Source organism: Schistocerca americana, chromosome 1 (genome assembly GCF_021461395.2).
Source record: "Schistocerca americana isolate TAMUIC-IGC-003095 chromosome 1, iqSchAmer2.1, whole genome shotgun sequence".
Lineage (NCBI taxonomy): Eukaryota > Metazoa > Arthropoda > Insecta > Orthoptera > Acrididae > Schistocerca > Schistocerca americana.
Window position 1 is genome coordinate 211002641 of NC_060119.1, and position 16080 is coordinate 211018720.

At 42.8% G+C, this 16080-nt stretch overlaps 1 protein-coding gene across 1 annotated transcript in view; it reads right to left on the bottom strand.

Annotated features, from left to right (window-relative positions):
• Window positions 1–16080, bottom strand: part of LOC124600779 — a 28758-nt gene that overhangs the window by 10185 nt on the left and 2493 nt on the right. The window contains exon 4 of the mRNA XM_047136194.1: window positions 5868–6005. Coding sequence (XP_046992150.1) covers window positions 5868–6005 — 138 coding nt within the window. The remainder of the gene's footprint in view (window positions 1–5867; window positions 6006–16080) is intronic.

Here is a 16080-nt window from a genome sequence, read left to right on the forward strand (position 1 = left end):
TGGTGGGAGGACTGTGCCCAAAAATTCACCTGAGTTTCGCCCAGACTTGTGAAGAGAGGGTGTATGGTCCTATGGTAGCCACGTATCGTTCCCAGCAAATCTGTTTCTGAAAGCTGATTAGGTAACGGGCCTGGGCGCGGAATCATTTAAAGACCAGATGGAGAGCAGTAGAAGGATGACACTTGAAGTATTGAAGAGCACGGCGATGGTCTTTTATGGCAATTTCCGAAGTCCACCAAGGGACCTTCTTCCAATGGGGGGAACCCGAGGAAGAAGGGATGGCTGAAACAGCTGCAGAAGGAATGGCGGCAGTCAAAGTCTGTGCAGACTCATCAATACTGCTGTGTCATGGTACAGGGGGGATGGTAGCAGATGAGGAGGCACCCCAATCAGCTTTAGAGAAGGCCCACCTGGGAGGGTGATGGAGCGAGATACACTGAAGAAAGGTCAAAACAATCGGGTAATGATCACTGTCACATAAGTCATCGTGGACATCCCACCGAATCAAGGGACGAAGGCTGGGACTGCAGATGGAGAGGTCAGTGGCAGAGAAAGTGTGTGGGAGCACCGAACAGAGGTCAAGCCCTGCCAGAACAGCTTCAACTGTCCTGCCCAGGGCAGTAGTCGTGTGACTACCCCAAAGAGGGTTGTGGGCATTAAAGTCCCATAGAAGCAGGAAAGGACAAAGGAAGTTGTTGAAGGAGTGTGGTTAGGGCAAGGGATGTGGGCAGCCTGTCAGGTGGGAGGTAGAAATTACAGATTGTGGTTGGAGTGACCTTGACAGCACTTGCTTCCGGAGTGGTATGGAGGGGAACCCGTTTACTAACAATGTCCTTGCGGACCAAGGTGCAAACACCACCAGGAGCCTGCAAGAGGCCAATTCGGTTCTGACAGAAAGTGTGGAACCCATGAAGAGTGGGTGAGTAAGAATTGACAATATGGGTCTCCTGGAGAGCAATGCAAGCAGCAGAGGAGGAGCAAAGAAGGGGCTGCAACTCCGGGAGGTGATGCAAATATCCATTACAATTCCACTGGAGGATTCTCAAGCTGGAATCCAAATGGGAAGCGAACGGACCGGAGCCAGTCATGCCGCTGAGCCGCCATCCGTCACCGATAAGGATGGGATAATGTCCATATAGGTGGGGTCAAATTCTGTTGGTTCATTGGCTGGATGAGCAGAAGGCGGCACCTCAGGGAGTACCAGAGGAGCCTTGCCCTTGTTCTTGTGTTTCTGCTTCTTCTCTTGTGAAGATGGCCGATGTGGAGCTGCAGATTGCCTTTCAGGGGGGTGCCAGGAAGAGGAGTCCCAGGAGGGAGCTCCAGCACCAGTTGCTGCCGAAGAAGGGGAGCACTTCTCCGGTGGGGGAGGGGGAGCAGCACCTGAAGGGGTGGGTATGGGTACTGATGGGGAGTGGGAGGGGGAAGGGGAGTGGGAGAGGGAGGGTGATGAGGAAGGTGTGGGGCGAATGGGACAGGGCTGGGATGAGGATGAAGTGGGATGGGGAATGGACATAACTGAAGCAAAAGTAGTAGTTATAGGCAAGGGATGTAGTCGGTCATAGTTTTGACAAGCCTCGATGTAGGTAAGTCGATCTAAGGTCTTGTACTCTTGAATCCATCGTTCTTTCACATACATCGGGCATGCTGGCGAGCATGGAGGGTGCTGCACTTTACAATTTACGCACACTGGCAATGGAGCACAGGCACTCCCCTCATGGAGGGGGCACGCACAGTCACCGCAGAGGGGATCATGGGTGCAGCGGGAAGACATGGGTCCAAACCGTAAGCATTTAAAGCATCTCATCGGTGGTGGAATGTAAGGTGTTACATCACACCGATACACCATCATCTTGACCTTCTCTGGGAGGGTATCCCCCCTCGAAGGCCAGGATAAAGGCGCCTGTATTGGTGCGATTGTTTTTAGGGTCTTGTTGTACATGGCGGATAAATCGAACTCCTCACCACTCGAGGTTTGCATGGAGCTCCTCGTCAGTTTGGAGAAGAAGATCCCAGTGGAAAATGATGCCCTGTACTGAGTTCAAAGATTGGTGGGTGCAACAGAGACTGGGATGTCACCGAGATGGTCACAAGCACACTGGGCTTCAGACTGGGCAACAGAAGATGTCTTCATGAGCAAAGAACCCGACCTCATTTTACTCATGTATTCCACTTCGCCATACTTATCTTCAATCATTTCCACAAAAATCAAAGGCCTGGTCGTGGCAAAACTTTCACCATCTGACCTGGTACAAACCAGGTACCGAGGGAAAGGTTTCAACCCAAGCTGTCACGCTTGACCCTCCTCCCAGGTGGTGGCCAGGATGGGGAAGGCCAAACGATTAGAAGAAGGAGTGTCATATCTTCTATCACTCTTAGAGATGGCCACAGAATGGCCAGGATGTTGACGCTTTTGTCACTTCATGTGCAAGGCATCTGCCCTAGTACCACCCATCTGACCAGGGGCTTGCCCCGTGGGTGCCACCCAGTCACAGCAAAGGCCATCTGGCACAGTGGCCATTGCTGGAAGTTCTGATGCCCCAAAGTGATGAACATCGACTCCATGGCATACACGAGGCGTTAACAGCTCAGGTACTAGCAGTGTGATCCCTGTGTTGTCAGGGGGCTCAGCCAAGTGGGTACTTAACAGCCCCACCACAGGGACTGGCTACCGTGCTCCACCACAGGGACTGACTACCGTGCTGGTGACATAGCAGGAAGGGGGCAAGGGGAAAAGCGAGTGGAGGGGGAGAGGAGGCTGCACCATGGAAACTAGGTTGGGAGTTCATCCCCAAATGGCTCACACTGAATGGAAAACCTTTGAAATAGTTGCACCCAAAGAAGGTACTTTGGAAGGAGATTTTCTCCCTACCACCATGGCAACAGATGTATTCAGGAGGCCCGGAGGGCCCACTGTTCATGGCACAGAGTGATGAACCACTGGCACTTGGGAAGATGATGGTAATGTAGCTGCAGCGTATGTGGATGTCAACCAAATGGGGTGTCATCACTCCAATTTACATTTCGCCTCTTGGTAAGTCAACCGGTCCAGGGTCTTGTACTCCATGATTTTCCGCTCCTTTCGGAGTACTGTGCAGTCTGGCGAGCACGAGCAGAGGGAGTGCTGCTCTCCACAGTTGATACAAGTGGGAGGAGGCACACAGTGAGTATCTGGGTGCAGTGGACATCCACAGTCGCGACATGTGGCGTTGGAAGTGCAGTGGGAAGACATGTGCCCGAATTTCCAGCACTTACAGCACCGCATTGGGGGAGGAATGTATGGTTTAACATCACAATGGTAAACCATCACCTTGACCTTTTCAGGCAATCAATCACCCTCAAAGGCCACGATGAAGGTCCCGGTAGCAGCCCTGTTGTCTTTGGGTCCCCTGTAAATGCGCCGGATGAAATGAACACCCCGCCGTTCTAGACTGGCACAGTGCTTGTCATCAGACTGCAAGAGGAGGTCGCAATAGAAAATAATCCCCTGGACCATGTTGAGGCTTTTATAGGGAGTGACAGAAACAGGAATATCACCCAGCCAGTCACGAGCGAGTAACACCTGGAATTGGGCTGGGGATGCTGTCTGAATCAAGACTGCACCACTTCTCATCGTGGACAGCGCTGTCACTTCCCTAAACTTATTCTCAAGATGTTCAACAACAAAACTGAGGCTTCATAGGTAGAAAGGAGTCCCCATCCATTCTGCTACAGTCTAAATACCGAGGTGAATATGGCTCTCTTATTTCTGTAGCCCTACGTTCCTCCCATGGTGTAGCAAGGGAGGGAAATGATTTAGGGTCATATCCATCAGCATTGAACTCGACCTCGTCCTTCTTAGAGACTGCTGGCGCCATACGGTCACCAACAAGAGATGACTTAGTCCACTTCATTGCGGGTCATCCGCCCTGGTGCCACCCACTCCGATCAGGGGCTCTCCCCACGGGTGTCACCCAGCCACAACAAAGACCACCTGGTATGATGGCCATTGCCAGGAGTTCTGATGCCCCAGGAAGACAGGCACCTACTCCTTGGCATACATGGGGAGTTTACAGCTCAGGCATCAGCAGTGTGATCCCTGTGTTGTCAGGGGGCTACCACCAAATGAGTACATGACACTCACCACAATGGACTGGCTACCATGCTGGATATTGGGTGCACAGAAATCCAATACTGTCATGGGGGTGAAAGAGGACAGGAGACAATGGAAGAAGATGACATACCCTGAAAAAGTGTCCTCGCCCAAATAGTTGAATTGCAGATGGAGATGCAAATTCATGACAAGAGGTTCAGGAGATTGAATTAAGGGCACTGTGGTAACTCATGCACCACATAAGGCGCCCTTCCCCATATGGCCTGCACTTCTGTAGAATTTAGAAAGTGGCAGAACAAATCATAAAATGGGACCTGAACTTATATAGCCAAAAAGTGTGAGACTCCTTTTATTCACCTCTTGCGACAGGCAGGAATACCCTGGGCCTATTCTAATCCCCAAACCGTAGGGGGGTGGTGGCTGGCTGCTTGTCACTGTTTAGCACCGTCAGGAGACTGTCAAACGTTCACGCCTATGCAATGCACAACAGACTGATCAGCTGATTCGTAACTTTCTGCATGATATGCAGACTGGCCTACAGCTCACACTTGTCAACGTACCTGAAGCAAACACACAAATTTATTGCGACACTTACACAGGAAGAAACCACCCATATGTGCCATCAGGACTACAAAGGTTGATTTTCCATGGCCTACATGATCTCTGCCACCCAGGCGTCAGAGCGCTGGTGAAACTTGTCCTCTCCCATTATGTTTGTCAGCAGTGGGCCTGCTCTTGCGTAGTATGCCAACAGAGCAAGATTACACGGCACATGCAGGTGCCCACTGGCAACTTTCCGGAGGTCACTGAGAGATTTGCCCATATTTGCCTGGACATTGTAGGCTACTGCCACCATCATAAGTACAGCAACGCCTATTAACAATTATCGATAGATTCAGGTATTGGTCTGAAGCAATCCCAGTTGAAAATACCTCTGCTGAGACATTGGCAGCAACGTTTGTGGCGCAATAGGTCACGCAATTTATTTGTCTGCTACATATAAAGACTGATAGAGGATGCCAGAATCTGAGTTTTTCGTGCAGGTAGGCAAATTATGTGTGCAACACAAGCTACCACCCAGTCAACAATGGGATGGTGGAGCACTGGCACCACTCCTTGAAAACAGCATTAATGTGCTATGATACAAATTGGACCACAGCCTTACCCCTCATACTTCTCGGCCTATGAACAGTACACAAGCCAGACCTGAATGCATCACCGGTGGACCCTGTTTATGGAGAGACACTTCATCTACCAGGGGAAATTGTTGAGTCAAGAGCACTGTCAGGAAACCTTTGATCTCAAACAGAATTAATAACCTGACTCAGAGAACACAGTGCTCAAATGTCAGTGCTCAGGTGTCATAACATGGGTCATGTCCTTCATTTGTGCATAAAGAGTTAACAAACAGCACTTACACCATGCTTCAATGAGACGGAGTTAAAGCACCACTCACATTGCCATACTTCCTTTACAGGGCACCCTTAAGCCTGGAGCTAGTAATCGCCTAAAGCCCCTGACATGTAGGCTGCTTTGCATGACAGGTGTGTTGTGAGAGTAGACTGCCCCAGTGCCTGCAGACAGCAGCCGTATGAGTTTCCTTCTTCGAAACAAAGACTGTGTCCAAAGGCTTAATTATTTCAGCATTCTTTTTCATTTTTTTCTGTAGTGACCCAACACCATCTCTATGTGATGAATAGCAGTCTATCCTTTCCATAATACTGTTGTTGTTCCATCCCAGGCTTCCCATTTTTAAATGCAAGGAAAAGATACATACCTGATAACTCTTGTTCTAGGCTTGCAATTCTCTCTTTTTTGGAATTTAAAACACACAAAAATTTGCTGTACAAAATATTTTCAATCTCCTTTTTGTTCTGGGTATATTCTTCTATTTTTTGCACCAAAGTCATTCTCTCTGCAATTGTGGAAAATAATTGACACTATATAGTTAACTAATTTACTTTCACACAAAACACATACGAATGACTCCATGTAAATAACAAAATAAAACCAATGAAAACAAGAAAAGAACAGCTTTGCTTAAAAATTCTTAGAATGAAAGCAATAACAAAAATCTAGATTTGTACAAGAAAAATCTTATGAGAATCAACAAAAATGAGAACCTAAATAAATACATATGGTTATTTCAATTTGATGATAACTTTTATAATGCCATCTGTGAAGACAGTTATTTAAGACTATGATTGATAAAAATATGCATTTTCTTTGACTAGAGAACAGAAATATGTTGTTAACAATACAATCAGTTCATAATCCTAGAGAAACAACACACAAGTTACATTAATAGCTACTATAGTTGGCATATCATATATAAGCAGCAATTAGAAGGCAAAAATCATTACTGAAACAACTATAATTGAATGTAACATACAAATGACAGAATAAGAGTAAGTAATATGGAAATAGCAATGGGACTATTGATATCTTTGGCTAAAACTTTATTTGCTCCTCCTATGTTTCACAGAAATGAAGTACCAGATTCTTGACTTTAGTGCAATTTTCTTTCAATCTTCTTTTCTCTGTTCTAGTTTTAGTAACAAGCAAATTATTTTATTTTGTCTTCTGTATTTTTCAAGTTAATGCTTTTAGCTCGCTCATGGACACAAGTATTTATATGGCACACTAAAAACCAGAATCTAAACTAAGGCACAACTTTAAGACAAATTAGTGTTTCCACCATAAGTGGAACCACACAATTGAATAAACAGTCAAACTTGTTTGATTTGAAACAAATTACCACATTGTTTTAACAGTATCTTAGGCCAGACACACTAATAATTTCCTTGCTTGCACAAATAGTGACAGGAACTACCATTAATATTTGCAAATTTAAAGGTGAGAATGAATCAGTCAGAAATGTTTGGGGACATATGAGATTACGCTACGTTGAGGCTACATCAAACAGACAGCAGGCTGAATGCACTGTTACCTACTGCAGTCAGTTGTGGTCGATCAGAATGCAAGCCAGTCACAGCAATGCACACGTTGAATGGCACTCTAAAATACTCCACCTGCTGTGCAATAAACTTGAGTAACATTTCTGATGATGAGCAACTGTTGTTTTCCTTTGCATTATCTTTGAGGAAGCAAAGAAAGAGAGTCTATACTATTACTAGTAAACTACAAGAGTATGGTGAATTTCAGTCTCTTCAAGGATCCATCCTGTTAAGATCATTCCTTTAGCTATTTTTGTAGATCTTGTGAATATTTTGAAATGTTAACCTAAGTTCACTGAACTGAAAATCTGGGTTAACTACAGTCATGCATTGTTTTAAGCACTCAGATCTTTTTATTAAATGATTCTTCAGAATGATAATGCATTATTATTACTATTTCTTTCCTTTAACAATGGAAAGTGACGCAGACCTTGATCAAGCGTGACTTCCTTTTAACTGTACGGTATATGTTACATTGCATTTAGGAATTTCGGGTAACTGAACATGTATCAGTAATTACAGATTTCTGTAGTTGTATATATACGTTTGGATGTAGCTGTACTGCGTTGATGGACTAGTGGATATTGTGTGGTATGACTCCTGTAGTTGATAGTGTAATTGGTATAATGTCAACTTTATCCTGATGCCACATGTCCTTGACTGCCTCAGCCAGTTGGATGTATTTTTCAACTTCTTCTCCTGTTTTCTTCTGTATATTTGTTATTATTATTATTATTATTATTATATACAACCCCAGTCTCTCATAGGAACAGTTATGATATAGAATTGTTGGCTCTTAGTTCATGCAAACAAACTGTTATATCAATGAACTATATAATACATATGCATCCACCAAATAAGTAATCTTTCTGTTTCTTCCAACAATTCTTACTTTTCCAACTAAAGTCTTTGTTGAAAATCACAATCTGCCAGTTGCTTGTGGTGGGCAAGAGCAGTCTAGTGCAGACACCCACCTCCTTTTCGATGGGGTATAATATATCTTCTTATACTGTGCTGAGCATGCACACAGTGTGTGCCAAAGATAACGACAGTTCACGTCCGCTGCCTGATAGTGCACAGTGTGTTTGGAATTCCAAGATCTGTATCTGCTCTCTTATAATGCGACTCATGGGATGAAAAGAAAAGCAAGCTCTCTCAACTGTTAGCTATCATGTGATGCAGACAAAAAAGTAATCTCATGGATCATAGTGTTATTATTCACAATAGCACTAAATGAAGGAATAGCGTTATTGTATTTTCTCCAAACTAAGCTTCAAGGTGAGATCGTTATTTCAATGACTTCTGATTTCAGTTACCTCGACCCAGATTCATAAGTACATGCAGTTCGCAGTTCTGAGGGATAATTGGAAATTGTACCAGCAGCTAGAACCTGGACTTCTGATTGAGCCCTGTTTGGGGAAATTTTCATTTAACTTCTTTAAATACAAACCACAATTCTGAAATTTTATTTAAGTAATTTACAGCTGGAGTGCAGCCAATATTTGCCCCAGCACATTATGTAAGCTCAGAAGATTTTGACACAAATTTCATAATCAAAATATAAGCATCATAAGTATTAATAATAATTAAACTTGAGTCTTTATAAATGCATAAACTACATTCTAAAGGGGCCCATAAAAATATACAGGGTGGTCAGAAACAGTCTGAAAATCTTGCAAGAGTGTTGCAGGGTAAGTTGTGCTAAGATATAATGTTTTAGGAACAAAATTGGATATATTGCGCCATTTCTGAGTTAATTAGCTTTGAAGTTAGCCAGTCAGGCCACTACACCGGCAAATTCAAATGGCCTTCCAGAGTCGGTGTCACCAAATGTGTTCTTCGTTTGGTTTCCTAAAAACTGAACAAGACAGCAATTAAAAAACTGGACATGGGACTGTAGTAAGGACCGAACCCACGCCAGATGCTGAGCAGTCTTGTGCACCGTTATCTACACTATGAGAACAACTGATACAAGTTGTATCTGGCACGCCATTCGAATCTGCATGCACGATGGTCCAATTAGCTAACTTCAATGCTAATTAAATGCTAAATGGGACAATGTACTGAATTTTTTCCTTAAAAATTATTTCTTAGCACAGCCTACCCTGCAACACCCTTGAAATCTTTCCAGACTGTTTCTGACCACCCTGTATATGATAGAATGATGCCATAACATGTAGCACATAGACAATGATGGGTTGCCCAATCTCTGATTGATTGATCTTTTAGTTCTAGAAAAAAATAATCAGTCTCAATAAAAGGAGCAATCTCATTTTCTCATTATAATGAATTTTAATGGTGAGAATGCTTTCAATGATTACTTGTGGGAAAAAATGCATTTTTATTTTGCCTAATGGACTTATTTGCATGTGGACATAAGAATCTTGGGCTCAGGACAGAAAAAGGGAATGGCCTCTGCATAATTAATTTTTACAATGAAGCATTAGAATTTGTACAAGTGAGTATGAAACAGAACCTGTAGGGGTAGGTCAAGAAATATCATAACACTAATACACAGTTATTAAAAACTGCCAGAAAATCCATATGAATGACGTTTTACCTGCATTCTATGTAAGTTGTACAGTAGAATAGTCATAAGCAGAGAATCCTACGTTCAGGACAGGCCCAAGGACAACAGTTTCAAACTACAAAATTTGTGACTAGGCAGAATTGCTAGGTAGGGAGGAAGCAGCATGTAATCTTGGTTGAAGAATTGTTGATAGATGTAGAAGTGCCATCAGAGCAAGCAAGCCTAGAGAGAGAGAAAGAGAGAGAGAGAGAGAGAGAGAGAGTGTGTGTGTGTGTGTGTGTGTGTGTGTGTGTGTGTGTTAGTGAGCTAGCAAATAATATTAATAGTAACATGAAATGTTTTGCAGGTGAAGCAGCCACCTAGAATGAAGTAAAATCTGAAAATAAGTTGCGCAAATATCTAGTCAGACCTTGACAAGATTTCAAAGTGGTGCTAAGATTGACAGTTTGTCTTAAACTTAAAACTGTCACAAAACAATTTACGGTGACAAGAAATAGAATGATCACATAGACTGTTGTAGGAAAAGCAGGTGGCAAGCTTCATTTCATTGCTGGGGTATACAAAGAGAACCACAGGCTTTTCTGACTGAAGGAAGAGTTTCATGGAAATTATGAAAAACTTGTAGTACAAAAACCTGAATATGAACATCAACTATTCTGTGAAAACATGTTTAGACAGTTTAAAAAACCAATATAAAATGAGGGATCTAGGAATATGGGACAACCCCCCATGTACTGCCACCAAAGGGACCATAAAAACAAATTCAGACTAATCATGGTATGCACACAAGCATTTAAGCAGCCATTATTTTTGCACTCCATATGCAAATGGAACAGGAAGAAACTATAACATCTACTATAACAGGAATTATCCTCTGGCACGCACTTCACAGTAGTTACCACAGTATGGCTGCAGATGTAGTTATTAGCTGTAGATAGGCAGTCATAATATCCACTGCGTCTGTGACTTCTTTAGTTAGTGATTAAGGTGCAGGTGCTTCACTAGTGTGAGAAAGACACTTCTGGATCCACTTCTAAGAAAGGAGAACCCTACATATTTGTGCAAGAAATATATTTACTGGACACAAATGTGAGTTGGCAAATGTCTAATAAGTATTTTGACAATTTAATGGCTATGGCTTTATTTATTGATTTTATTTAGTTCACTGTTGCTATTTGAGTTTACATTTTGTGATTTACAGATATCGAGCGAAGCTGTGGACACTAGAAAATGGAGTGCCAAGTGGAGGGATCAGAACATTTCTCATATTCTGCTATTTGACCACAACAGAAGGATTACAGCAGCAAAGGAAGCCAGAAACATTTGCACTGTATATGGGCATAAAGCCACTGGACAGAGTACTGCAAGAAAATGGTTTTTTAGTTTTAAGGAGGATCATTTTGACATTATTGACTCTCCACATTCAAGGAGATCTTTGGGGTTTGATGATAATCATGTAAACAAATTAAGCCACAATGATCCATATCAGTGTACACCAGAACTAGAAAATGTGTTAAACTGTGATCATTCCACCATTGTGCGACGTTTGCACGTAATGGGGAAGGTTCAAAAATTGTGTGTATGGGTGCAGCATGCTAAGCCAAAACCACAAAAATCAGCAGGTGGCAATGTGTGGATCTCAGCTTGCCTGTCATCAACTGGCTCATGAGCAACACCAACTAGTTCTATCTTGTATAATTACTTGTGACAACAAATGGTGCATTTATGTTAACATACAGAAAGGAATGGTTGACCCTAAACAAAGCAGCAACTCCCCATACAAAGCCCTTCGCACATCCACAACAGCTAATGTTATGCAAATCTGGTGGAAGAACAACAGTGTGATGTACCACGAATTGTTTCCCCGAGGTGTAACCAACAACATTTATGCCAACAACTGAGACATCTTGCAGATGCAATCCAAGAACAACCAGGAAGACTACATGAAGTGATGCTACTCCCCGATAATACCCAGCAGCATTCTGATAGACTGGCAAAAAAACACAATACAGGAGTTGATCTTGCATCCTCAGATTTTTACTTTTCCCATTCTCTATCGAACAGCCTTCACGGAACTTCCTTTCCTGATGAAAATACACTCTCAAAATGTTTCTCTGAATTCTTTGCCTCAAAACTACATGAGTTCTAGTGTCACAGAACTGGAATGTTACCCCAGCATTGGTAGACTGCCATATATAATGAAGAATATATTATTCATGACTAAAGTCTCTGTTACGTGTATATGTCGCATTTCTTAAAAAGATGAAAAACACTACAACTTATGCTCCAACCCAAAATATTTTTTGAAACAAAAGAAAGTGATTCATATATGAATACCACTGGCTTTTGTCAAACGTGTGCGAGTGATTGGGCATTAATGTGCTTATACTTGAAGCAGGAAGGCAATCTGCGATCAGTATTTAACGAGATGGGCTGTGGCACTTTGTACAGCAGTACAATATTTGAAATCCATTACAAAAGTGTTATCATGAAACAACAGAAATAGTACTAGTAATCCTTTTTTGGTGGCAGATAATGACTTTAGCATTGACTGAGTGGATTGGACTTGGTGGATTGGAAGTTTTGATGGAATGCCATGTATATATCAGCGACTGTATTGTCTGATGTGTTATTTTTATAGAGGCAATAAAGAACTTGCAATTGGCATTCATTTTTTGTCCTTTTTTCTGAATGTGGTTAACAAAAATATGGTTTACCAGTTATGTTACCATTATTAATTGAACACTGTCATGCCACTGTCTAGTTTCTGAAGTAGCTTGCATTTCAGGCAGTTTGAGGACTTATACATAGCCTTTGAATTAGAAGAAGAGAGAACAGCTATAGAAGATGCCAAGGTAAGTGGTCCCTCACTGACACAGTTAGCAGTCAAACGAATTGGCATCGAGAAGGTGAATGTGATTACTACAACAATCCCTATAGGGCACAACAAATGTTGCCGCCCAGTATTGATCACTTCAGATCTAGTCATAAGATTGGGTGGGGAGATAACTGTGTCAGAGTATACTGAGAATGTGTGCATGGCTGTTCTCCTGCTGGCCAGGCACATTTCCCTGACGTGGGCCAGATGATAGTCTCCATGTATCCTGCACTTTTAAGTGTTAAACACCAAAGATGTACAGTCATTGCAGGCTTTGACTTTCCTCACCATGGTGCCTAAAGCTGGCTCTGTATGTCATTGCCTTTTTTGGATACTGCCACACACCCAAAAGATATGACAGATGTAAAGGTAAAATCTGCTCTCAGTACTATACTCTTCTTTGCACTATTCACCCATTCACTTGCATGTTTCATTGCAGCACCAGACATGAGTTCACAATGATAAAGTGTGAGACAAAACTTGGTAAGTAGCAACCTCACTCATACACAAGCTTACAAGGAATCATTGCTAACTGTTGGGATGTGTTTCGACAATACAGACACAATGTGTAATTACAGAACAACTTCATTAGCAACTTACTGCATGGAGAATAACACAACTGATAACAACTGACTTGAAAAAAAAATGTGCCTAGCAACCTCGACAGACACTAAAGATAATAGAAGGTGGTAATACTTGAATCTCAAAATGCCAAAACACAATACAATACATACATACAGGTTTTTCTTTTTTTTTAATGTACCAATTAGTTTTTTAAAAAATATACAGAAAAGTATTTACAGTTATACATCTCCTTGGATCAAATTTGTCACAGAATATGATACCGCCTATATTTTCACTAAATGCTACAATCATCATAAACAGCATCATAAAATAGCAGCTGTGTATGTTTTAGTGATGCCTACATGATCACATTGATATTTAATGTACAGCTGTTATCTACATGCCATTAAGACTAGAGACCTGCCTATAATGAGCAATGATGCCTGTCATACAGCTACCAGGAGTCTTCAATCCTAGCATGTAAATAATCAGATAATTTATATACGAGATAACTAATTAGGCTATATTATCATTCTTCTTCCACAGCCAAATGGTTAGTGTTACTGCCTTTGGGACAGGGTTTGATTACTGGTGCCTCCTCAGATTTTTACTGAGGTAGAGAGGTCTGGAACAGGGTTCAATCAGCCTCTTAAGGCCAAATGATGAGCTGCTTGAATACGGAAGCTATACTCACATAGCATAGAAGCATAGACACAGCAGTCCCTGCTCCATATGGGATAATGGATAGTGGCGTTAAGGAGGAGGCTGGAGTGATGAGGGGGACAGATAGCAGAGTAGGATTGTGGAACAGTAACATGCTGATTGTGGGAGCATGCAGGTATGTAGTGGGGACAGGATAAGGCAGTTAAGGGCAGTTGGGAGGTTAGATGGAGCAGGAAGGGGGAGCAGGGTGGGGGAAGAGTGGAAAATGGGGGAAGCAGAGGAGGGGGGAAAAAGAGTGTGGGTGCATTTATGGAACAGAAAGCTGTGCAGTGCTGGAGTGGGAGCAGCAAGGGGGATAGGTTGGTGAAGGAGAGTGACTAATGGAAGTTGAGGTCAGAGGTGTTACGGAAATGTAGGGTGCGTTACAGAAAGTGTTCCAACCTACACAATTCAGAAAACATGGTGTTGGTAGGAAGGATCCAAATCGCTGTGAAGCAGTCACTGAAGTGAAGAACGTTGTGCTGGGTGACATGCTCTCAGCAACTTGGTGGTCCTGCTGTCTCTTGGTCACAGTTTGTCAGTGGTCACTCATGGGGGCAGACAGTTTGTTGATTGTCATGCCCACACAGAATGCAGCACAGTGATTGCAGCTTAGCGTGTAGATCACATGACAGGCGGAGAATAAGATTCAGTTACTCCAGTCCTAGGTGCTACTGTGCCATGAGAGGGATGCTCCTTGTGGCTGGATGGTGGGACTCTGGCAGGTGATGGGTGATTGGGAGAAATAAGTTTGTTTCTGTACAAGTTAAGGATGGTAATTTCAGTCTGTGAAGCCTTAGTAACATCCTGGGTATATGTGGAGAGGGACTACCTATCACTACAGATGCGACCGTCATGGATGGCTAGGCTGTATGGAAGGGGCTTCTTGGAATGGAATGCTGTCAAAGTGGAGTTATTGTTGGGGACTGCTGGGCTTGATACCGACAAAAGCACTGATGCAGTCATCTTTGAGGTGGCAGTCACTGTCGAGGAGGATAGCTTGTTGGCTCGAGTAGGACCAGGTGAAGAGAATGGATGAGAAGGTGTTGAGGTTCTGGCGGAATGTGGAAAGGGTATCCTCAACCTCAATCGAGATCAAAAAGTTTTCATCAGTGAATCTGAACCAGGTGAGGCATTTGCGTTTCTGGGTGGTTAGAAAGGATTCTTCTAAATGGCCCATGAATACGTTGGCGTAGGATTGTGCCATGTGGGTGCCCACTGCCGAACCACAGATCTGTTCGTAGGTGATGTCTTCAAAGGTGAAGTAATTATGGGTGAGGATATAGGAGGCTGTAGGTTTCAAATCATTCGGGTATTGGGAAAGATACTGTTCAATAAGGGCAAGGTTATGGTCATTAGGGATGTCATTGTAAAGGGAGGTGGCATCAATAATGATGAGCATGGTGCTATGTGGTAGAGAAACAAGAACAGTGGTGAGCTGATGAAAGAAATGGTTGGTGTCTTTTATACAAGAGGGTAGGTTTTGAGTAATAGGCTGAAGGTATTGATCTACAACAGCAGAGATTCTCTCAATGGAGCGACAGTAACTGGCCACAATGCAGCATCCTGGGTGGTTGGGTTTATGGAGTTTAGGAAGCATGTAGAAGGTGTTGGAATACTTGTGTGAATGTGCGTGTTGCCTTCTTTAGAAGAAGGACTTTTGGCAGAAAACCCTCGTGTGTAGCTGTCTTTTTGTTGTGCCTGTCTACGGCTAACATCTCCTCTGCACGGTAAGTAGAAATTTATCATTTTCACAATATTGTCATGTTATATGGCTTGGTATATAGGTCCTAAAATGGAGACAGATGAACCTAGCTTTGGTATACTCTGGGATTGTGGAGAAGACGAATGTTCAAATAAATGCTGCAGTTCCACCTCCCCCTAGTGACCCTCTGACTTTATTTATAATGTTCTTCACCTATTTGACACCAAACATTCGACCATTGTTCCTCTAATTCTTTGGGGCCACTTTTCATGATATCATGGCAGGTGGCTACCCCCTCGGTGAAATTAAGGGTGTTATGCATTTCAGTCACAATAGGCTATTCACTTAATCTTTTGGGCCCTAAAGGCTTGGGAACTCACTGCAATGTAGCTGTTTCTACAGTACAGTGCTGTTGTTAAATATTTGACTCCTTTCAAAGACTGAGCCAGTACTCCTAAAATTTTATGAATGAATTTTGGCAAACTTCTGCCCTGTTATTCTCTTTCCCATAAGTCTTAAATTATTCTTTTCCCTCAGGAGGACTGTCCAGTAGAGATCTTTTTATTGGTCTGGCATTAGTACTCCCTGACAATCTACCATTTCTTTGGAAATTTGATTTTGAGCTGTGAAAACCATTTGTCCTTACAAGGTGTT